General features: G+C 36.7%; 1 protein-coding gene across 8 annotated transcripts in view; it reads right to left on the bottom strand.

The window, feature by feature from the left end:
• The window catches only part of APP (amyloid beta precursor protein), a 227,244-nt gene that overhangs the window by 66,507 nt on the left and 135,858 nt on the right, over positions 1 to 24,879 (bottom strand). For all 8 annotated transcript variants that reach the window (XM_021708509.1, XM_021708507.1, XM_008049940.2 and 5 more), the window contains 3 exons: positions 21,591 to 21,724; positions 15,820 to 15,894; positions 14,929 to 15,087 (listed from right to left, as the gene is read on the bottom strand). In XM_021708509.1, the coding sequence (XP_021564184.1) occupies positions 14,929 to 15,087; positions 15,820 to 15,894; positions 21,591 to 21,724 (368 nt within the window). The remainder of the gene's footprint in view (positions 1 to 14,928; positions 15,088 to 15,819; positions 15,895 to 21,590; positions 21,725 to 24,879) is intronic.

Here is a 24,879-nt window from a genome sequence, read left to right as displayed (position 1 = left end):
TTTATAGTTAAAAGACTATAGGTTTTAAGCATACTAATTTAAAAAAGAAAAATTTTAAGACCAAGGTGAGACACAAAGGGTTGCAACTTGCTGGGTGTGGTGGCTCACATCAGTATTCCCAGCACTTTGGGAGGCTGAGGCAGGAGGACTGCTTGAGCCCAGGAGTTTGAGACCAGCTTGGGCTACATAGCAAGACCTTATCTCTACAAAAATTAAAAATAATTAGCCAGGCATTGTGGCATATACCTGTAGCCTCAGCTACTTGGAAGGCTAAGACATAAGGATTGCTTGAGCCCAGGAGGTTGAGGCAGTGGTGAGCTAGCATTGTACCACTGTATTCCAGCTTGGGTGACAAAGTGAGACTGACTCAAAAAAAAAAAAAAAAAAAAAAAAAAGGCTGCAATTAATTGCATTGGTCCATGATGTCCCTGCCTGCCCCTCACAGATGCTTTGTTAATTGTTCTATTTCATTTTTCTCTCTTGGAAAGGATTTGTTTAGAAGAGGATGGAATTTTTTTTCTTTAAAGAGTTCAAATGAGAAACAAACCCCTTCAATTTCAAAAGTAAGACTTGCTTCTCATCTTAACTTTTTTTTTTTGTTTCAGTTAGCCACCAATGAATGTTTCTATAATGGATTCTGTCCTGAAAAGATTGGCACTAACAAGGGACAGCACCAGGATGCAATCGCCCCAGACTGGCCTTGGCATGACTTCCTTAGGAAATCTCAATTTAGAGAATGCAGAGGTCATTTTTGATAACTAACATCTGGGTTTCCCCTTTGCCTTCCCCTATCACCACAAACAGCATTAATCCCCACTAATTATTAGCATTAACATCCTTGTTAAAACAAATATGAAAGCCTCAACTTCCCCATCTGTGCAGTTCAGATAGCAATATCTTTCAGAGTATCTGTGCTGAGCATTCAATGTGTTGTGTTAGTTACCCAGCCTCATGCTTAGTCCACTGCAGTCACTCAATACATATTTATTTCTTCTCAGTCCTCACCTCCAACTCCACCACCCCTTTCTTTCCTCTAAGCACTAAAGAGTTCAACGGGTATTGCCTGCTTATATGAGGCCCCCCCTAAAACCAGAATTTATTAAAAGTTGTGTATTTATTCTTACATGTTTAAACTTCAGTCACTTTCAAAGTACTCTTTGTTTGATGTTTTTTTCACTGTTCAGAACAGTTTTTGAACTTGTCAGTTTTGATGCTCTTCAGTGCTTCTGCTGTTTTTTGTTTCACCTCTACCACATCGGCAAACATTTCCCTTTGAGGACTTTTTCATCCCGGAAACAATAAAAAAGTTGCTTGAAGAGAAATTGGGTGAATAGGGAGGACAGGACATGGTGGTCATGTGATTTTTGGTCAAAAACTGCTGAACACTCTGTGTGGTTTACATGTTGTTCATGCAAATCACCCATCATGAAATGAGCCAACACATTGAAAGGCTTTCCAAAAAATTATATGTATATATTACTAAAGCTGAATGTAGCCTCTCACAACAATGCTAGTTAGTGTACTGATGCCGATGGGTTCCTAGAACACTTACCTCATGGGGGAAACCTGTACTACAAGGGACCCACCCTCCAAAAAATGATTCTTTTTTTGGGTCCCCCCTCATATAAACGAGACCATGTATTAAAAGCTGTATGCAGGTTAACTCTAATCTAATCTTCATGTCAGCCCTATGACAATGCATAGCAACTTTCTCCTCCTTACAGATAAGTCATAAAGCAAAAAGGAGGTGGAGGTTACACAGGTTGCCTCACTGGCTGTTACATAGCTAGACGGTGTCAGATCAAGAACAGGTTAGCCCACCTGCTTGGCTCCAGAGCCCCTTCTTATCATGATGTGATCTTGACTTTCAGAAACAATCTAAAATGGACCAAGCTTAAGACAGTTCTAAAAACCAACTTGCAGAGTAGAAAGCAAATAACTGAATGGCTAGAAAAGAGAATATATTTGGAGAGCCTGACTTTTTAGTTCTTATAAGTAAAAGGTAATATTCTTTAGGCACATTAACATCGGCTCTTTTAATTGTGCAGAAAATTCAGATTTAGCTTTTCAGTCTCTCAACCACTGTCTTAAGTTTTTGCTTTCCCCTCTTCTTTAGCGAATGCATAAAATTATTTAGTTAATTATTAAGCTAATGCATAGGGAGGGGAAATAGCAAGACAGAGGAATTTCCTCTGTCAATTCAGACAGAGGATTAGGATTATTGGAAAATGATTCACAGTATTAGTTAAAAGACAGGCTTATATGATATATTCATGGATGCTAGCACTTAATTCATCCTTATCCTCTATTAAGATGGATAATTAAATGGTGAATGTGTGCACATGTTTTCAATTGCTGATCTCATTTAACATTGCCATTCTGCTTCAAAATATATTCTTTACTTACCCTGTAAATCTCAAGAACTTGATAATGACACAGAGGCACAGCATTCAGGATTCCCCAGGCCCTGGCTCCTAGAGGGGTAATGAGCCCTGGGAGTCCATCTTAAGGTCTGACCTCATCATTGTTTATGTGAGCTCAGATACACATTGTGTGTGCATCTACATAAGCATAAGCCTTTTCTTCCTAATGCCTGCTTGGTAAGGCCTGGAGGCATCAGATAATTCAGGAAGATTTTAGGATATCCCTCAATAAATGAATTACAAGGTTCTGCTTGGTTGATTTGGCCATGCAAACACACTTCTAGGAATCATGCTTGAAAATGAAAAAAAAAAAAAAATCAGATTAGCTCTTATGTTGCAGAGCAGGCAGATAAATCATACCAAATAAAATGTTGGCTACCTCCAGACCTCAGAAACAAATACTATTTTTAGTTAAAAAAAGAAAAGCAATATTTCTCTGTACTTTTATATTATTATATTCTTTGTACTTTTCATTTACTTTCGTTTAAAAAAAGAGCCCTCCCCCTCTTTTAGTATATGATTCACACATATATCATTCAAACAAAGAAATAATTGTCCTCACAACTTTTAGCCAGAATACAAATCCACAAGGCATAACACTAGTTATATCTAGAGCTATATCATGTATCTCAGAATAACAAAGTCTCTGGATTGTCTAAGGGAGGTTTACTTTACTATGCCAGGACAAACATAAATTTCTTCAAATTTTAATTAAAAACACAAACATTCATACAGGAATGGCAGGAAAAAGAAATACTTGTTATCTCTATAGAAACATATTCTCGTAGAGTAATTGCTATTACCACTGTCATAATACTCACATTTAAAATGGGCTATTCACATGACTAGAAAAACATAAGAATTCAGTGGATCATGATTATCTAGTTATTGATAATAACTAGAGTTTAGAAACAGTTTTAAAACCTGCATGCATAACATTTCATTCATCCTCAAGTCTTTGAATCTTCTGTAACTAGTAATAATTTTTCTGGTAAATAACTCTTATTTCATAGTTAAGATATTCTATGTATTAATACTACAGTCTGGGCTGGGTACAGTGGCTCATGCCTGTAATCTCAGCACTTTGGGAGGCAGAGGTCAGAGAAGTGCTTGAGCCCAGGAGCTCGGGACCAGTCTGGGCAACAAAGTGAGACCTCATCTTAACAAAAAAATAAAAAATTAGCTGGGAGTGGTGGCACGCGCCTGTAGTCCTGGCTACTTGGGAGGCCGAGACAGAAATATTGCCTGAGCCGGAAGGTCTAGGCCACGGTGAGCTGCAATCATGCTACTGTACTCCAGCCTGAGTGAGATCTTGACTCAAAAAAAACAAAAAACAAAAAGCAAAGACCAAAACCCCCAAAACACTACAGTCTGGTTATATTGGCATTAGATTGCTAATATTATTAAAACTTAGAGTGAAGAGAAACTCTAGAAAACTTAGAGAAAACAGAAGGAAAACATCTGCCCCAGGGGGACTAATTATATCCAATCTTTTTACTGTTACTACTGTTTCTGAAAGTGTGTTTAGCCCATAATTACATAGTGTCTGTTTTTAACTGTTGTGGTACTTTTCAATTTGCACTAAATTAACCCTACAATCACACTACCTTAAAAAAAAAAAACCTCAAATAGAAATTTCTTAAAGGATCAAGAATAGGCAGTACTAAAATGAATTAGACATCATCTACAATGAAAGAGAAATAAAAGATTTACATTTTAGACCATTAACTATTTTTCTCTCTGGGAACAAGAGTATAATCTATTTCTACTTCCTGGTATAGTTCCTGGCACAATTTGGTTGCTAATCAATGTCTGTTAATTAAATTAATGAATAACCTAGGGCTGAATATAATTTCAGAAGAAGGCTCAGTAGGCAGAAAATCCTTAATAGTATCTGAATGGAAAATACACATCTCTCTACTCTGAAGCAGCATTTCCAATTCTCATGGACATAATGATATTATAAATCCATCTGATCTACCTGTCTAAGGTGCTGGGGGCCTTTAGGAAGATATTTTAACTGGGAAGTCTTCACAGAAAATATTTAACAGACCCCACAGCATATACAAGCTACTCTCAACAAGAAGATTCATTTCATTAATTTCAGAAGATCTCACGTATTGTCTTCTTATATTTTGATATATAGTTGAGGTAGGTAATAGTGAAGAAAATGTCATGGCCTTTCCCTATAAAAGGTAATACATTTAAAAGAATTAATTTCCCCATTTCTCAGATGCACTGCCCTTTTCAGTTGTCTTTGATATAATTTCTCAAATTTGGCATCATTGGGACTTGGAACAAATCACATACATTTGACTAATGACAGCCCAGACCATTCAATGCCAATCACATCTGAATGGGTAGCTTATTACTGGACAGTTCACGTGGGACGCGAACTAACACATGATTATGCAGCCCTATTGTTCCGCACCGTAGCTTTATGCTTGATCTAGAAATCTGGCAACTTATCATATAGACATGTGTGCCCTAAACAGTTTTCTGATGGAAAGGAAGGAGCTGTCAAGAGTTTCTAAAAGCCCCAGGCATAATCCTGCCAAGAAGGAGGTAGTACATGGCTCATTCTGGGAAGCACCCCAACCTTTCCAGGTCACAAGGGACTTATTCAGGAAACCCTCTCCTGGAGCATTAAATTGCACCCTGGAGGTTTCCAACACAGTGGCTTGGGAAGTTAAATCACCTACCACGAAAAAAGCAATTCTCTCCTGCTTTCACAAACAAGTTCAAGGCCCTTATTTTCACAGTTTTATACCTTGGATTTCAAGAAATGTTGAGCACACAATGCAAAATGTATAAAACCTCTGTGTTCAGATCTTAAAATCACACTTAAGAGAGTCAAACTTCTCTGTGCTTTAGACAGTTTTAGTTGAGCTTATTTTGCCACTTTGACCCTCAAAATGTCAAATGCACTCACTTTTGCAAGAAAAACCTGGGGGACTTAGGGGGAGAAAGATTCTGGGAAGTTTCCAAGGAATCTCTAGACCTCAAACTATTCTATCTTTAAAACTAGGAGTTGAGCTAATTTTTTAAAGTTCACTGCAAAATTTATCCATTTTCTTTTCTTCAGAAAAGCATACAAATGGTTTTTGTAGTCTAAGATGAGCATAAGAGGGCAAATGACAATTTGATGTCAAATCGAATATAACTATTGACAAAGCAACAGAGGAAATGGCAGTAGATTCTCATTTTCTACCCCTTAAGGTGTTTCTCAAGCTTTGACAACGTGGATGCATCACATGGAAAGACACTGGATAACTAACCTTTATTAATCCACTTAACTGCCAGAGCAAAACCTCTGCATATCACCAAGAAGTTACCTCAACATCCCTTCCCAGGGTATCCAGTTAGCTGCTTTGGTTCTGATTTTGTGCCGTTACAGAATACAACAGCAACCAGGAGGATGCAAAAGTCATCCTCCATCTGTCTCCTTTCACACGCAAGTTGAGCACTTCCTAATAGGGACAAGTCACCAAAGCCTCCACGTATTTTATCCTAACAATCTTTCTCCCTTTAGGGAGAAGATAGCTTCCTACTTCTCATTTCTGTCTCAATCTTCCATTAATCCTTTTGTTTTTCTAGTTATGGCTAACAATGGCTAGAACTATATCAACTGCAAAAAGAGTTTAAAAACCTAACACCACTGCACTCCAGTCTGGGCGACAGTGAGACTCCAACTCAAAAAAAACAAAAACAACAACAACAAAAAACCTAACACCAATTTGCAGATGGAGTAGGAGCAATCCCTTTATTAAGCCACTTGTTCCCAGTTATGGGTCATATAGATGGCAAACCCAGGAATTAAAGACAGCTGTTTATACTATAATACTATAAAAAGTTGAAAATAAGAGGGGTTTTATGCCTGTCTCTCACAAATCAGTGAACTTTTGTCAATTCTAGTATTTCTTTTTCCCAAATATTTTGCTAGTTTTCAGGAATAATTTATTTTTATTATGTAGACCACAACTATAAATTAGTGACAATAACATACAGAACTAAAATTTAGCACCTAACCCAACCCCATGATTTATGCTTTCAGATAAACTTTAGTACAGAATGGATACAGAGCTAAGAGCTTCTGACCTGAGAGTACAGAAGGGCCAGAAATAGTTTGGATTTGTATGTCTTCAAGTCTTGTCTAGTCAGCCAGGGAAACATGCTAAAACTCACTAGCTGTAAAGGTTTTTAATGCAACCCAGAAGGCCAAGCCCACAGAGTTGCAGAAGAAATTGTAAACAAAAGATGTTTCAGACCAACACAGATCCTTGAAGAGATCTGTCAAATGGTCTGATCATCCAACAAATGCCAACTGTGACATATTCTTGATTTTTTAAAGAGAGATTTACAGCAATCTGCTTTAATTCTGCATATTCATACTTGGATTCTGGCATTTTTGCTTCATATATCCTCTTACTGGTTAACATGTTCAAAGTTCAACACATTTGTATTTCACCCGGTCTTCCTCCCAAACCTCATCAGTGTTTTGACCTACCAGAAATTCCATGGGTTTTTGCTGATTTTAAAACATATAAGGAAACTCAAGGTAAAGCTTCCTAAACCAAAAATCACTTAGTATCTTTTAAAATTTTTTCTTTTCTGACTTTACAGCATCATATGTACATACTGTAGTACCTAGCACCTTTAAACTGAGAAACATGGCCAACTTTATAGAAGGAACAAAGCTCTTGAAATTACATGCAATTGTGTGTGTGTGTAAACATGTTTCCAGGGTAAATCCCTTGCTACCCATCTGTTCTCTAGGGCAAATCCCAATAATTTCAGGCAGGTGAATAATTACTAGATCTTTAAATAATGTGCTATACATCTGTCTACATTTGCAAGGATAGAATGAAACTAGATACTAACATTAAAAAAATATGTGTTTGTTGGATGAAAGCATTGCATTTTGGTGCTATAGGTTTAAACAGCATTGGATCAAGACCTGTTTCCATTTTAAAGGCAGAGACTGACTGTGGAGGGAATTTGGGTGATGAATATGGTCTCAGAGGCACAGGACAGCTTTTAAGCTAATGCCTTTCCAACATCCTTCTTAATTTTCGATTTAACTTAATTAAAAACAGAAAATAGTAGTGTCTCTGGTTACATACTTCCCATTGGTCTGTAGCAAGATCTAATTTAGAGGTTGGTAAACATTCACAAAGCAAGATGGTAATACTGAGAGAGGCTTTACTGAAATAGCGTGCACACCACTCAGCATAGTTTATAGGATTTTGTTCAATACGTGTCAATTCTCCCATTTTTCTTTCCCACTGTTTGCAATTGGGTTTGCCTTAAAAGCTCTCAGGCTAATGAGTTCCCCTGTGCTCACCAATTTACACAGATCTCAACTAAGTATAAATGAATGGTGAATGAGTAAATAATAAGTACACAAGGTATAGGGTAATTATTTACTTTTTGAAAAGATGATTTCTTAGCATAGTAGTCTTTTAACTTTTAAGTACATTCTGATTAGCTTTACAAAATTTTGATTACATTCAAACCTTTCTGGTGGAATGCCTCAAATATTATAGTACACATCTCTCCACATATTAAGGACACAAAAAATAATTTTTTAGCTTACTTATCATCTATTACATTTGTACAAATATAGGACATTTGTACATTTGAGGTACAAATGTCCTATATTTGCCTTGAAGATATATGCTATATACACATATTTTATTAAATGCTTGATATTTCTTTTGCAACCAAAAGTGATGAGTAGTAATGATGGGTTTGAGAGAAGGGCAGTTAGCCATATCAAATAAAAGCTAAAATAGTCAAGTTTAGTACCTCAATTTCCTCTTTGCTTTAGAGTACCTATAGTTACACCAACATCTATATTGGCTAAAGACTGATTTAGCTGGAAACATCAACATAACATATAGCTAAAAAGTAATTAGTTGGAACCTCCTCATACCGTCACTAATTCACCTGTCACAAAGGACCATTAACTACTGTTCTTTTTATCTCCAATGAGTGCTGTTTCTTACTGAGCATTTACTGTCCTGCTCCTAGAATTCACCAAATAACACTGAGCAAAAGTTCATCTTAGTGACAAAACCATGCTACTTAACGAATAGCCCCACATATTCATGCTCTACCAAAGAATTCTACGAAGTTTCCAGAGATCTTGGGAAAACTTAATGTTTGTCTCAATTATTCAGGAAAGAGGAAGAAAAGGATGCAGGTGCCATAGAAACTGCTGAAATTTTTTTCCTCAAATATTGAGAGTCTGAGTGTGAAGCATATGATGGCTGCAATTGTTATCATGAGACTGGAAAAAATCAGGACAATACAACGGGTACAGACAAATAGATGTACATGACAAGGTTTCCTAATTCTCACTTCCACTTGGAAAATGCTGAAAGTAGTTGACGTCAGGATAATAATTATAATGCTGTTTAATGGAAGATTTTGACTATCTATGAAAACACCAAAAGCTCAGAATTACAAAGAAAGTTTGGTTATTTACCTCTTACCTTTAAAATGTTTCAATTCTTACTAATTAGAGGCTACTTAGTTTTTCCAGACATAGAACTACAATAAAAAGTTTATTTTTATAAAAATGCCTATTCAAAAATAGATACCTGCACACGTATGTTTGTTGCAGCTCTATTCACAATAGCAAAAACATGGAACTAACCATGCTGCCCATTGAAGCTGGACTGGCTTAAAAAAATGTTGTACCTATATACAATGGAATATTATGCAGGCTAAAGAAGGACAAACATATGGACTTTGCAGCAACTTGGATGGATTTAGGGTTGATCATACTTGGTGATCTATCACAGAAAGCAAGAACAGAGTATCATATGTTCTCACTCATAAGCAGACCTTGAACAATTATAATACTATAAGAAAGGGATTGGCAGTAGTGGGAAACTGTCAGGGAAGGAGGGGTGGGATTGGCAGTTGAGGGAAACTGCTAGGGGAGGGAGGGACACACTTCATCAACAAGGGTACCTGAATAATCAATGTTTGTGTACCTAACCCTGAATTGTACCCCACATCTTTATAATAAAAAAGAAAAGAAAAGAAAAGAAAAAAATGCCTATTCAATCTTTGGTTTATCTCTACAGGATCCCATAATAAGTCTAATTTCTCTTCAGGCTACAGACAATGTTCAGCAGTCAGGAAATATTGCCCTCTTCTCTCCATCTATGAAGGAAAAGTAAAACCTTGACAGTTTCAAGAGGAAAGGCTCAGAAGGTTCCTAGCTCCTGTTTCATGAAGCTACGAGCAGCCTGAGTATGCCCCCAAAAGAGTAAAACTCAGGAAACGCACAGTTGTACAGAGTTGGTTCAGAAGTGTGAGAGGCTGGCTTTAAGTAGTACTTCAGTTTGGTAGCTCAGAGGCCTCCAAAGGGTGATGAGAGTTAACCATGTGTAATGAAACTCTCGAGAGGAATTTTTTTCCAGAGGAAGAAGAGCATAACTCTGTGATTTTTCAAGGAAACTTTTAGGAAAGTAAAAAGGTGAAGGAGCTGGTCCATAGAAGACTCACTAGCTCTCCACAGAGCAAGAGTTTATCCTGAGTACAAAGACACAGTTTTGCTCTTTTTAAATTTTTCTTTTGGAAAAATTATTGTAATATTTATTATTGTAATATTTGAAGTACTTATTTTAAATAAGTACTTACTTTAAATGTTGACATATGACTCTAAATTAATCCAATAATGCTTTTTTAGGTTGGCCATGCAGTGTATCAGTCTATAGGTACCCAATGAATTAAAGAGGAGATATGAATCATGACATACACATAGACACAGAAACTTACAAAATGAAATTCATAGTAGAACAAGGAATTCTAGCTGAACAAAACATCACCACACAACACTTTCAAGTTGAGATTTTAAAATATGAATAAAAGCACATATTAAATCTGAGCTTCCAAAGAGACTGAAAGCAGTCCATGTTGTTTTAGAATCACACATCTGCGAAGTCTGGGAATACATGGAAGAATTTGGTAGCAGTTATTCTAAAAGTGATAATATCTATAGAATCTGTAGAAAAAACATATTCACTAATTTATTTACTTATACTCAAATAACACTTAATGAATACAATATTTTGTATTTTCCAGGTACTGTGTTAAGTATGAAAGAGATCTCAGAAATATTTATGTATGGCTCCAATTACAATATATGACCTTCCTCAGTCACTGGTAAGCTCTTGACTTATGTCTTTCAAGGGCCAGATTTAGAATTTTCTTGCACTTTCAAAGTGCAGAGCTAAGTGCCACCTTAAACCATATGTTAAAATTTAAATGAACACTCAGATAAAGATGGCAGGGAATACCCCAAGATTTTAGGCCTTGTGACAATCCAGCCTCGTTTTATTAGGACAGATTTATGTATTTCTGAGGTGAGAACTTACAGGAGTCCTTGGCCCGATCAACAGTAATCTGAATTTTTTTGACAGTAAACTAGTTCTTCCTAATCCAACTTTTAATTTTTATCTCAAATACACATGCTGTCTAATTCCATTTGAAGTGATCAACAGACCCACAACAAGCCCCATTATGACCAATCTAAAATTATCCCCTTTGATTAAAAATGAAGCATTGGCAAGCATTCCTCTTGCCACTGCCTTTCCTGTGTTGGCTAATGGGACTAAACTGGAAGAGCTTAAATGTGCATTTGTTAAAACCTCCATTCAGTCCTCATCTTATTTTTAGTGCTATCAATGACCATTTAGCAAAGATCTTACTTCAGAGATTGGACACTTGGGTGGAACACTTCACAATGGGTCTGCTAGTAAGATTCTGGTCTCAACACACACCATCCTGCCCTGCTCCGGCCAGTGATCCCCATAGCTCCTCCCCGGAATGTGTGTTCTTCTTCCCCACTCCGAAAAAAGAAAACAAGGAACGTTTGATCTGTACATAAACAGAATTTTCCTGACGAGTGCCTCACTAAGATAGAGATTTTTGGCAAATAGAAAATAAGAACGCTAATGTGAAGATTCGTTTTCAAAAGCTCTTTGTTCAGTAAGGAAGTTTCATCTAGTGAGAAGGCACTGTAGTGGGTGACTGTGATTCATAGCTCTACCCTGTCCCTTACTAGCAGTGCCACCCTAAGCCAGTCACTTCATCTCCCAAGACTGCAGTGACATCCTCAGCAGAACAGGGTCAACTCTATCTTACTACCTGGAAGAATGCCAGGAGCTCTTTTATGGCTCCTCATGACTTTCTGTGCACTGTAACTGTACACAAAGAAAGCAAAATTCAAATGGTGAGGAAAAACAGTGCAAATGGGTGGCGGCTTTTTGGTTTAGCTGCATAAAATACACAAAGAATTTTACTTCCAGTCAAGACAGAGTGAGAGAACCAGATTTACCCTCTCCCCTGAACAATCAAGAGATGGACAAAATATATGAACGATGCTTCTCAAGATATTAGCAGGTGAAGGACAATGACTCCTGAAAAGGGGGAGGCAAATGAGACCGTACGATTTTCAAGTTTGTGGCCCTGAATTTTTAGGTCACAGGTGGGGAAACCCGGGCAGTGACTAGAGGACTTCCAGATTTGATGACATGAAGTGAGAGTCTGGAGATTGAAGTGATCAGAATTTACAAGACAGAGTATTGGTGAGGAGAAAGCTGCTATGAAAGAGAACTCAGAGATTTGCAGAAGTTGATCTTTGAGAATGTAGCTGAGAATGATCAGTGCATGCATGAAGAAGAAACTGAGGCTAAGGGGGGAAAAATCACCAAAAGAATTAGAGGGAACGATGTGTGGATTCACACAGGGGCAGGAATCATGCCTGTTCTCACCAGTTAGAAAACTTAACACCCTTGGTAGATTACTCAGATGGGTCTTGCCTCACTAGTAAGGAATAACTACAGGCAGATAACTGCTCTGATGCCACCTAATTTAACAAAGTGAAACACAAAAGGATCAAACTATTTCCAAGTAACCTGACTACATTCCAGAAGAGAGCTCAATCTAACCCTGAATTGTACTCCACATCTTTATTTAATATATATATATATCCAGCACTTGACAAGGTAAAATCCAATGTCTGACATTTCTACTCAAAAATTACAGGGCATGAAATGATGCAGGAAACTGCCACACATAAAAAGGAAAAGTCAAGCAGAATTGACTCAACGTTGACACAGATGTTAGAATTAGCAAACATAGATATTCAAACAGCTTTTACAATTGTATTTCATAGGTTTAAAAGTTAAGAAAATATATACAAGATATTAGAGGGGAAAAAGCCCAGGTCAAATTTCTGGATATGAAAACCACAGTATGTGAGGTGATAAAATAAAAAATAGCCAGATGGGATTAAGAGCAGATTAAACTACAATATGGCATAAAATAATTAAATGGCTCAAGACTAATGATAAAGAGAAAACTGTAAAAACAGTCAGATTAAAAAAGGTATGTTATTTACAGTGACAAAGATAAAGATATCAGCTTTCTTATCAGAAAAAACACAAATAAGACAGTGGAGCATCATTTTTAAAGTAGTAGGAGAAAAAATCCTCAATCTAGAATTCTATACACAGCAAAATTATTTTTCAAAACCAAAGGTGAAATAAAGGCATTTTCAGAAATGTCCAAGCAAAAGAATTTATCGCCAACCCACATGCCCTCCAAGACATTTTAAAAGAAGCCCGTCAGGCAGAAGTAAAGATCTGGAGAAAGAATTAAGGGTACCATAAACGGTAACCACACAGTACAAACATATAAGCTATTTTTTCATTATTTAAAACTCAACCTGGCTGTTTACAGAAAATAAGGACAATGTAGTAAGGAAAAAAGATGACAACAACAGCTCAAAGAGTGAGAAAGGGAAGTGGAAGTCCTTTACTGTAAGGCTCTTATACTATCTGTGAACTGGTATAATAGCACTTCAACTGGTGTAATATCATTAAGTTTAAAATGTTTTAAATCATTCTAAAAGCAACCAGTAAATAACAAAATACTTGTAACTTACAAACTAACAAAGGACATAAAACAGAATCATAGAAAAATATTCAATTGGTCCAAAAACAAAGAGAAAAAAGAGAACAAGGAACAGATACGACAAACAGAAAACACATACCAAGATGACAGATTTAGATATAACCATATCAATAACCTCCTTAAATATGCATAGTCTTTCCAGTTAAAAGGTAAAACCCAATGTGCCTCTAATACACTTCAAATATAAGGAGAAACAGGTTAAATAAAAGTGCAAGGATAGAGAAATACACTATGCTACTGTGAATCAAAAGAAAGCTGGAATAGCTTTATTAGACAAAGTAGATTTCAGAACAAAACATTACCAGAAACAAAAAGGTCATTCCATAATGATTAGGGGCTCAACAAAGGCAGAAAAACCCTGAACGTTTGCACACCTAAAAGGAGAGCCTTAAAGTGCACCAAATGAAAACTGATAGAATTGCAATGAGAAATAGCTCAATCTGCAACTGTAATCAGACCTTTCAATACCCCTTGCTTAATGTTGGGTAGAACAAGTAGACATAAGTTACTCACTGGTGCTCAAAATGTTCCTTATGTTTGAAGTAAACTGTCCCACAGAGTGTCAGTTGAGAAATCTATGACTGCACCAGTTGGTAAGCTTTTCAGAGCAACCGTCACTGAAAACCACAAATAAGCCTCATCTCTGCTGATGTCATGATTGATGTGGGTTTTCAACCCAGAAAATACGGTCACTGCTCAGAAGAGGAAATTTGAATTCTAATTCCTACCAGTTCACTAAAAATTCTTACAACTCAGCCAAGTCTCAACTTTCCTTGACCTGTAACATTATTTATATGATAAAGGGGTGAGGCTAGGTAACTTCCAGAATCCTTTGCTATAGTCTGAATGTTTGTGCCCCCTCATTCATATGTTGAAAGCTAACTCACAATGTGATGGCTCTAGGAAGCAGAGCCTTTGGCTCTGTCCTCATGAATGAGATTAGTGCCCTTATAAAAGAGGCTCCAGAGAGCTTCCTTGCCCTTTCTACCATATGAGGCCATAGCAGAAACACTATAAAAAGTAATTCTATAAACCAGGAAGCAGGTCTTCACCAGACAATCAGATCTGTCAATGCCTTGATCTTGGACTTCTCAGCCTCTGGAACTATGAGAACTAAATTTCTGTTGTTTATTAGCCACCTAGTCTGTGGCTAATAATTCTGTTAAAGTCGCTTGAAGGGACCATGACATCCATTCAGCTTTTGTGATTTGAACAAACTACATCACCAATTTTCACCATATGATGAATACTAAATCAAGGCAGGTCCTGCATTTTGGGTCACTGGGAGGCCTGTCTGCCTATCCTGTGAAGAAGTGTGGGTATCTATCATGCTGAGATGGCCCTGTGACCCTTTTACTTTCAAGCTGGAGTGAACAGAGCTTGAACCTGTGAATAACAATGCTCGTGGCATTTGTCTTAATTACCTTTGTATGACTTCCAGTCCTCAGTGTCCCACCCTTACTGTCTCTACTGTGACCCGAAGTGAGGTCTCAGCCTCAGCAAGACCTACCCGAGGAGGCACGGCCTGCAGAGCGGTGATGTAGTTCTCCAAGGCCAGGCGGCGGCGGTCATTGAGCATGGCTTCCACTCTGGCCATGTGCGTCTCGACCAGCTGCTGTCTCTCGTTGGCTGCTTCCTGTTCCAGAGATTCCACTTTCTCCTGGAAGTGCTGCCATCATAAATAAACACGCCAATCAGGACTGAACAAATAGGATGAAGCAGCATATAAAAATCTTTTAAAAGGGATCTCCTATTCCATTTTCTTCAAGCGGTAAAAGCTATCCCAAAGACTGCATAGTCATTCCAACCTTTTGACTAACTCTGCATGTTTTATACATTATCTCCCTTTTTTGCATTCTCCACCCCATACCAAAACTAATTTCTCGTAGGAAATAAGTATTTCCTAGGGTCCCTGAAGACTGATTTGATTAATAATAATGTTGGATAAATTTATGTATTCTTAAAACTCTTACATTTTGTATATTTTGAAAAATTTCTCTCTTACTGAAAAGTACTTTAAGTAATTGATCGTAATAATTTCTTCATTTACTTAAGGTAATTTTGAGACTGCTTTTAGTCAAAAATTCAAATTCTCATAGAATTTTTGTCAAGGGGAAAAGTAGAAGACTATAGCAGCTGAAAAGAGAGATTATTAACAAAAAGTAGATTGCAAGTAACAATATGAGTTTTATGGTAATAAATTACAACTCAAAATAATTGGGAACAAATGTAAGACATAATTTAAGCAACTCAGTTACCAGACTATGATTAGGAATAGTCCAAGTCCATGTTATTACGAACAATTACACATGAGGTTCCAGCAGATGCCGTAAACATGTAGACACTCAATAAATAGATTGCTGGCATGTCCTGCTTGGTGGGGAATGGGTTCAGCTTTTACCTGGATAACTGCCTTCTTATCAGCTTTAGGCAAGTTCTTTGCTTGACGTTCTGCCTCTTCCCATTCTCTCATGACCTATACAATACAATTAAAAAAAATTTGAATTTAAAATCATCAACTTTTCCTTCAAATATAGATTTAACTGGATGGGTTATTGTATTTTTCTTTCATTGTTGTCATTTTAAACATTTAAAAAAATTCATATACCCATTCCTATCTGAATAATATTTGACCTGCCACTATGATATAATTTATCATAGCAGTATTAAACATGAATGTTCACACTTACTACAAGAATACAGCCTTTTGAAACAAGGTTTTTTTGCCCCCTGAGAATTGGTAAAAGTCATATTACTTGATGTGAGCAAATACTAACTATTCATACAAAGGCATGTACTAACTCAACAAGGTCTTCCAACATAAAACACGTAGGTTTTAGTTTCTTATGAAAGTTAAAAAATTTTAAACTGTGTATTTTACTATGTGGGGAAAAGCAAATATGACATTTTATGTATGTCTGTGCACAAACACAATAAAGAAGTACATAAGAAGAGCATACAGAGAAGTACATAATGGCGAACTTCTGTTATTTGATATCCTAGGATCCATCTCTTCAAAGAACTAATGGGCAATTAGGGCCTTTTATCATGAATTACAAGGATTACTCTAAGTACCTCCCCAAACTCCAAGAAACCACACATTATAATATTCTGAATGTAGCAAAAAAAGTATTTTTGACAACTAGCACTAATTTAGTAACTAGGTACTATAGTTTGAGTGTGTGCCCTAAAAAGCATGTGTTGGAAACATAATAGCCAATGTAATAATGTTAAGATATAAGGTCTTTAAAATGTGATTAGGTCATGAGGGCTCTGCCCTTATGAATGGATTAATGTCATTATTGGGAGAGTGGGTTCATTTTAATGAAGAGTGAGGTACTATAAAGAAAGTTTGACTCTTTCTTACCCGTCTGCCTTCCACCATGGATGTTGCAGCATGAAGGCCCTCACCAGATGCCAATGCTGTGCTCTTGGACTTCCCAGCTTCCATAACCATGAGCCAAATAAACTTCTTTTCTTTATTAAATTACCCAGTTTCTGGCAACTTAAAATGGTCTAAGACATCAGGTGAATCACTTTTACAGGAAAATAATGCTTCCTGCTGTCAACCTTAATGTTCACCCAGTATTCCCTGAGAGAAGTTCATTCACTGATATGAATGCAGAAAGTGGAAGTCTGCAGCTGCACATGTTGTTGAAAAAATGATATCAAATTCTGTCTTTCAAGTATACAACTTGCCTGCCGTCAAGTAGAGTTTAAGAGTAACTCATACCTGAGCTAGGTAAAATGAAGAAAGAAAAATCAAGGAGGCAAAATACTAGTCTGTCCCCAGATGTGTATTTGCATACCTGTGTACTTCCCAAGTATGAGAATATTTCATTACTGTACCATAGGCCTATTATGTATAGGTATTTATCCCCATGGAATTAATTTTATGACATCCTTCAAGATGGCAAGAAAAAAAGAAGCTTGGGATAAATAACTATGGATGGGAAACTTCTACAAGAAGTTTACCATATCAAATCATGTGGCTTTCTAAAGTTGATATTTTACTGGCTATTAGCATTACTTCTTTGCATAAGGTACAAGACCACCTTCCTTTTGTTTTAGCGAAATTATGGAGAAAACAGGATGAAATAAATATTCCATTACACTTGAATAGTATATCAAAAATAACCTCAAGGTTCACAGCAAAATTGGGACAAATGCCCTGCTGCAATTAACAAGAACAGAACACACAAGAAAATAAACCTATTGTTCCAGTTGCACTGGTGCCTCTATATAGTTGATAAAAGTCACCTGTAGGAGAGGGGGATATGGAAGACTAACCTTGCTTTATAGATAAGGTTTGCCATAAAAATATTTCAATTTCCTGCTTTGAGAATATTCACAGTGCCAGTACTCCACCAACAATTCTTCAGGCAAGGAATCGCAAAATTAGTTTGAGATAGAAGCCCAATGTTTCACTGGAATGTGAGCATTCATTTCCCATGTTACATTTACATTTTTACCATCTCACCTTGAATATTCAGAACCTGAACTTTTAACCTTGAGCTGGGGGATCCATGGAATAACTGAAAAGATTTATTTAGCTAATGAGTTTAAAATAACCATTGCTATGGAAATGAACTCAAATTTTTACTTTCAGAACAAATGTAACAATATCTCACACTCCTACAAATAAACAAATCGCCCACACCATCCCTTTGAGACTACTTACTACAAATGAACACACACTGTAGGCTGACCATTGCCATTTAAACAATGGTTTCCACTGTGGAACACTGATAACAGATACATTACTGCTGACCCTCTATTAAGTGCTTTACAAAATGTATCCAATTTAATTGAATTCTCACAAGTCTTGGAGATTAGGCATAGCTATCCTCATTTTATGGACCATGGTCCTTGCTCAAGGCCATGCAGGTAAATAGAGAAGGAAGGATATAAACCAAGATCTCTATGGTTTTGAAGATTATGCTTTTGTACGCTATAACTTAATTTGCCAAGATGAAATGGAGAATACACCAGGCGAGTTAAGTTTATTTATATTTAGTAATAGAAGAAAGAGCTAGTTCCTGAGATGCTGCTGCTTATCTTAAAATAAAAAAAAATTAGAAATCAAGGCAACTTTCATTTCACAGGTCTTCAAGTTAAGGATATATTAAAATTGCTAAATTCAGAAGTAATAAAAGTACTTATACACTGTTGAGATGCTGATTTATATTTGCTAGATGCTGGTCATTACATATAACAACAAAAATCTATATAGGTTTAGAGTTATAATCCCAAACAATAACAAAATACAAAATACCAAACACCCCAAATCCCAAATCCTCGTTTTGTAAAAAACAAAACAAAACAAATATATATATATATAATGACAAAAACTGCAATAAAACTCAATTAAAAAAACAATTTTTAAATGTAAAGTTCTCAGGCTCTGAACCTGCTGGTTGCTCTATAGATTCTTATAAAGCAATTTTCCACTGCACTCACAAAGGTATCAATTTCATCTGGATTTATAGCTCTTCAAAGACTTGGCTGTTTCATGCAGAGAAAACGACTACTAGACATTTAAGAGGTAGGCAAGTTAAAAGTCAGAAAGTCCCTAAAAATCAGCACCACCGATTATGAAGATAAACTGGAGTCTATTTTCCTGTGACCATTGGAATCTAGTAGACAGCATTCTCTACTCCAGAAATAACATCTCTTAGGTTATCTTAGAAATATCTGATGACTAAAAAATGAACAAAATCTAACAAAATTTATATGAACTAAGTCATAGCTTAAATAGATGTGCTAAAAGAAAATTCAATTACTGTAGTGAATATCATATTTGAAACAAATAGCATATTTGTAAACAGTTTTCTTAATAGGATCAAAATGACCAAGATATATTAGGGAAAAAACCCAGGATTAAAAAATATATATTTAAACTAATGACTAAGTGAGTCCAAGAATGAAATGCAAGGTGAGTAAGGCTTAAATGAACTTACAGGTACTACAAGGAGTTTACAATCCAACTAGAGAGGTAAGACGGTGTATCAAAAAATCACTAATAAAACCAGGGAGTAAATATTCAGAATTAAATGAAAGGTAAGAGCAATGACTGCATGTCCCATTTTGAGTATTACGTGGGACATAAGGAATGAGTGAGATGTGCCAATATAAGAGGAGTGGGAGGGCATTTCCAGAAGAAATCAATGCCAAGAGCAGAGGGAGGCCTGCGATGAGATGGGCAGATGGTGAGCAGAGCAGCCCAGCCAGAACAGCAGTTTAGCGTGACAGAGAAATGGGGGAGCAGTTGAGGAGGAAAAGGGAGTGGTAGGAAGACGGGAGTCAGGGTACAGTGGTAGGCGCTAGAAAAGGCGAGCTGAGCATTCGGTGTTTATTTTTGTCATTGTTCTTTTTTTAAGACTTCATGTGCCCAGAATTGGATTTTTGAGGGCAGCAGGAAGCCTCTGAAAGCTTCGAAAAGAAGAAGTGAGATTGGATTTAAGTTTAAAGGAGGATATTTCAGTGGCAATAAGTATGACTCATAGTTCTCTAATGCTTTCTGAAAAGTGATTATATATCTGCCTGTCTTTCCTAACGAAAATTCCTATTCTTCAAAAGAATTGGCTTCAGGTTAAAACTTCACTGTTCCTCTGTACCTAGCTTTCTAACTCAACCTGCTTTTGGGTTTTCATCATGGACAACCACTAGAACTGCACATTATATTCCAGAGCCAAAGGAATTGTGATCATAAGATTTTCTTTATGTCATTATGAGAAGGTAGGTACAAATATTGTGGTTACTCATCTTAAGAAAAAAATAACTTTGTGTTGTGTCTTTCTAGGTACAGGATTAGTTCTATGTTTTAAAATGTAGGTTTTATTATTATTCAGGCATGGTAAGGTCATCATGGCAGGAAAATCCACCACAACAAAAGACAGTTTGTTACTCACAGCTTCTAAGAAGAAGGTGCATGCCACATTTGCAGGACCATGTGGGAAGCACCACAGCCGGTCAGGAAGGGACAACATGGGAAAGAATATTTATTGTGGTTTTCCTTTTTTTTTTGAAATGGGGTTTTACTCTGTCATCCAGGCTAGAGAGCAGTGACACAATCATGGCTCACGGCAGTCGTAAACTTCTGAACTCAGGCGACCCTCCTGTCTCAGCCTCCCAAGTCACCGGGTCTACAAGTGCACATCACCATGGCTGGCTGACTTTTCTTTTTTTTCTTTTTCTTTTTTTTTTTTTGTGGAGATGGGGTTTTGCTTTGCTGCCCAGGCTGGTCTCAAACTCCTGGACTCCAGCAATCCTGCTGCCTCGGCTTCCCAAAGTGTTTGGATTATAGGCAAGAGCCTCTACACCTGGTCAATTATAGTTTTCATGGAAAGAAATGAGGACGCAAGGTGTGCAGGTTTAGAATAGTTGAATAACCTCCTGGCGCTGGCGCATGAGACTGCCCCTACTTGTTTGGTACCTGGTGATTGGGGCAGGAGGATAGTGGTCCACAGTTTAAGAACTAGATAAAGAGCATAGTTGGAGGTTATGGGGTTAGGACTGGTTAGTTTGCATGTGAAAGACATGGTCATAGGCCATTCATTTGCTATTTCTAGGAACTGGCTATTTCTGGGAGGCAGAGTCTCACCAGGGTCAGCAAGAACCTAGATCAGAAGTTACAGGAAAGCAAGATGAATAGTCTATTACACTTATGATCTTAGAAAATATACAGCAGTCTAATTCATAAACCATCTTTAATGTCTACCAAGAGATCCTTAGTTATCTATGCTAAGTATAACAAAAATTAGTCACACCTTCTGAGAACACTAACACCAAAAAAAAGATTGACTTTTAATTTGAGATTTTTATTCATTCATATATTTCCTGTTTTTTTCCCCACCCTCACTCTTTGTAGAATACAAGTTAGAAAAGTCACTAGCAACTAATTACTACCATATCCATACTTGTTTGATCAAATGAAAAATCTGAGCAAGGACTAAAATTCTCTGTATTATCAAAGTGTAATGCAACATCCATTGCCTGGCAGTAGGCATAGCTTAAATCATAGTTGGTATTATTACATATGCATTAGCCATGTTTTAGACACAAGTTATTTTTCAATTTGCATAAAGCCACCATGGCCCTGGGGAGACCAAAGCAGAGGTAAGCTCAGACTTCCAGATATCGTAGGGGTGAAGGATAAAAGAGCCAGATTACCTGTGACATTCTCTCCCGGTGCTTGGCCTCAAGCCTCTCTTTGGCTTTCTGGAAATGGGCATGTTCATTCTCATCTCCAGGTGTCTCGAGATACTTGTCAACAGCATCAGGGGTGCTGGCTGCTGTTGTAGGAACTATAACATAGAAGAGAAGGAGGTTTGAGAAGAGAAACAGAATATCCGATCATTTAAAAGAAAACTATGTTTTCAGTTATTTCCCAGAACAAAGAATTGAATAAGAAGCACATACAAGATGTTAATGCTGTTTAAGGAAACACCAAGAAACATTTTGCAGCACAGAAAGGGTATGTTTCACCACTTCTAAGTATAGAATGAAGAAAATTCTCCAAACAGTCCATTTTGTGATTATAGTATTTTATCTAGAGTTCTTTACAAAACAAGCATGCACAGAGCAAAAACAGTTGGTGCTTAATATAGACATGTTTTCCCAAATGCTCATGCCCTCCTAGATTACTTTTTTGCTCTTGAAAGTAAATGATGATATCATCAATATCACACATTAAGATTCCTGCAGAAACCAGAAAAATGTGAAAACTGCTTTTGCAGAGTAACTGAATCCCAGAGAAAAGGTAAATTCTACACAACATATTTTAGGTAGCTTAATTACAAAGACATCCTTCATGAGATAGTATTGGAAATGCTACAAAAAGAAATAGAAATGCCAATAAGTGCGTTTTTTAAATCACAAAAGGATCTTTCTGCCTTCATAAATTGGGCAATAGTCAATGAACTCATTATACTAGTTGTCAAACACAAAGTTATTTCTATATTAAATTCAACTAGTACTGCTAAGCAATATATATCTGGGTTGAGGTCTCACTCTGCCACCTAGACTGGAATACATTGGTACAATCACGGCTCAATACAGCCTCAAACTCCTGGGCTCAGGTGATCCTTCTGACTTAGCCTCCCGAGCAGCTGGGACTACAGGAGTGTGCCACCACACCTGCCTAAGTTTTTACAGAGATGAAGTCTCGCTATGTTACCCAGGCTGATCTTGAGTTCCTGGGCTCAAGCAATCCTCTTGCCTTGGCCTCTCAAAGTGCTGGGATTACAGGCATGAGCCACAGTGCCCAGCCAGCTAAGCAACATTTGAGTTGCAACATATACTGCTATATTATATAGAAACAAAAATGCTCCAAAAATTTAGGAGTATTCTGTACAACAAAAATGACTTAACTCCTGAGGCAAGTGAATTATAATGCTTACGCAAGCAGTTTTCCAAAAGGTCAGTAATGACTAGTGAGAATCAGAGTACTTATGAGCTTAAAATGAAAAGAATAAAGAATTTTGACTTAAAGAAGAAAGTGTGTTTAACCTAAAAAAGGAGATGCTTTCATGGCAAATCAATTTAAGTGTTTTAATAAAAAAAATTATTCAAATATCATTGATGTTCCAAGTATTCTTTTCAGTCTTCTTATCTAAATACTTATTAATTTTTTGCAATCTCAAAAGTAAATAATGATATAATCAATATCACACATTAAGATTCCTGCATTAATCAATAAAATGTGAAAATTGCCTAGGATATAATATCCCAAAGAGGACTTAAACATGAACTTATGGGTAAGTCATTTTGAAACTAAATGCTAAGTTAAGTGTGTTTCATACACCTTCAAAAAATGTCTGGAATCTTAACGACCCAAAGCCTTCAAGATATTAACTAAAACTGGAGGTTGTTAAATAATTAAGTAATATCTTTCATTTTAAAGAGAGACATTCATTCTGATTTCTTCCCTCTTCTTTAATCCTGATTATCATTATTTTTTTAAGTAAAAGCAGGTGTCTATCAAGATGCTGTGTTCTAGTAGTAGGAAGAAGGCAGGGCATATTCCTGGAACCGCCACACAGCTGCTCTGGCTTCCATGTAGTCAATGAAAGGGTGTGATTCCACTGTACATCAGCAGCAAAGAGAAGAAGGAAGGAAAAAGCAAGAGGGGCTTTGCAATTAGGCACATCTGGACTTGAATCCCATTTCTTTCTCAGATAGCTGTGACCCAGGGCAAGAAACTTAAGCATTACATGTTAGTTTCTTTATCAAAGTGGCAACAACATGCCACAGGACGTAAGTGTAGTGCTGGAAAAACAAGGTACTCCACACCACATGTAAATCCTCTGGCAGAGGGTAACACACAGGGCAGTTCCTTCCTCTTTTGTTTACTACCTCCCATTCAAGACTTGGAGCTAATGCTAACCAAGGGAAAACTCAGCCACATTTATTTCAAATACACTGAAAATCCATCATTCACAGGACTATGAAATATCACCTACAAGAAAAATATGTATTCTTCTGAAAAATTAGTTTAATGAATAACCCACATAAAGGCTGAAAGTAGTCAAAAGAAGTAAATTCTTAATTTATAAGATTAAAAAATTACTTTTTATATTAAATCCTTTTGTAAAAAATAAGGCTTAAATGTTTTTCTTCATAACCTCAAGAAAATCAATATGCAAGATTTTTAACTTAATCATTTTCCAACTTGAAATGGATGTGGTATTTAGCATTTTAAACATGTTTCCCCAGGTTTTAATCATTTTCTCATCTTAACTAGTACAACTCAAAAGAGAGCAAGTTAAAATAAATGCAGAAAATAAAACAATAGCATTCTTTGTATAGTATAATCTGTCAGAATGGCATAATTAGGCAAACCATATTTTACGTTTTAAACAAATGAAAATATATAAATGTTTGGGGTTATAATTGCTGATGAAGATAGCCATCCGGCTGTAACTGTCATAACCAGAGCCTAAGCACCTCTTTGGAAAACTGGAATCACAAAACTTACTGTATAAGTGGAACGCTTTTCAACTCTTATGGTTTGCGAATATTGTCTACTGTAAAATGGAAAGGAGATAAAACACTGTAATCAGGATCGGTATAATCGCATTGGTGCTAAGTGGAAATGTAACTTTGCAATATAAGACAACTCAAGAAATAAATGCATATATTGTATTAGCAATTTACTCCACTTGATCAAGACATATTTCTGTGACAATTAATTTTATGTGCCAATCTGACTGGGCCACAGAGTGCCCAGATTCAACATTAATTCTGGGTGTGTTAGTGAGGGTGTTTCTGAAGGACATTAGCATTTGAACCAGTGGGTTTTGAACCAATGTGGGTGGGCATCATACAATGTGTTGAGTGTCTGAAAACAAAAAGGTGGTGGAAGGAAGACTCTGTCCTTTTGTTTTCTGTCTGCCTGAGTTAGGACACTGGTCTTTTCTTGCACTTGGACTGGAATGTATAGCAACAGCTCCCTTGGTTC

Source organism: Carlito syrichta, unplaced genomic scaffold, assembly GCF_000164805.1.
Source record: "Carlito syrichta isolate Samal-C Ts95f unplaced genomic scaffold, Tarsius_syrichta-2.0.1 Scaffold141855, whole genome shotgun sequence".
Classification (NCBI taxonomy): Eukaryota; Metazoa; Chordata; class Mammalia; order Primates; family Tarsiidae; genus Carlito; species Carlito syrichta.
This window is presented reverse-complemented; position numbering and strand designations above follow the sequence as displayed.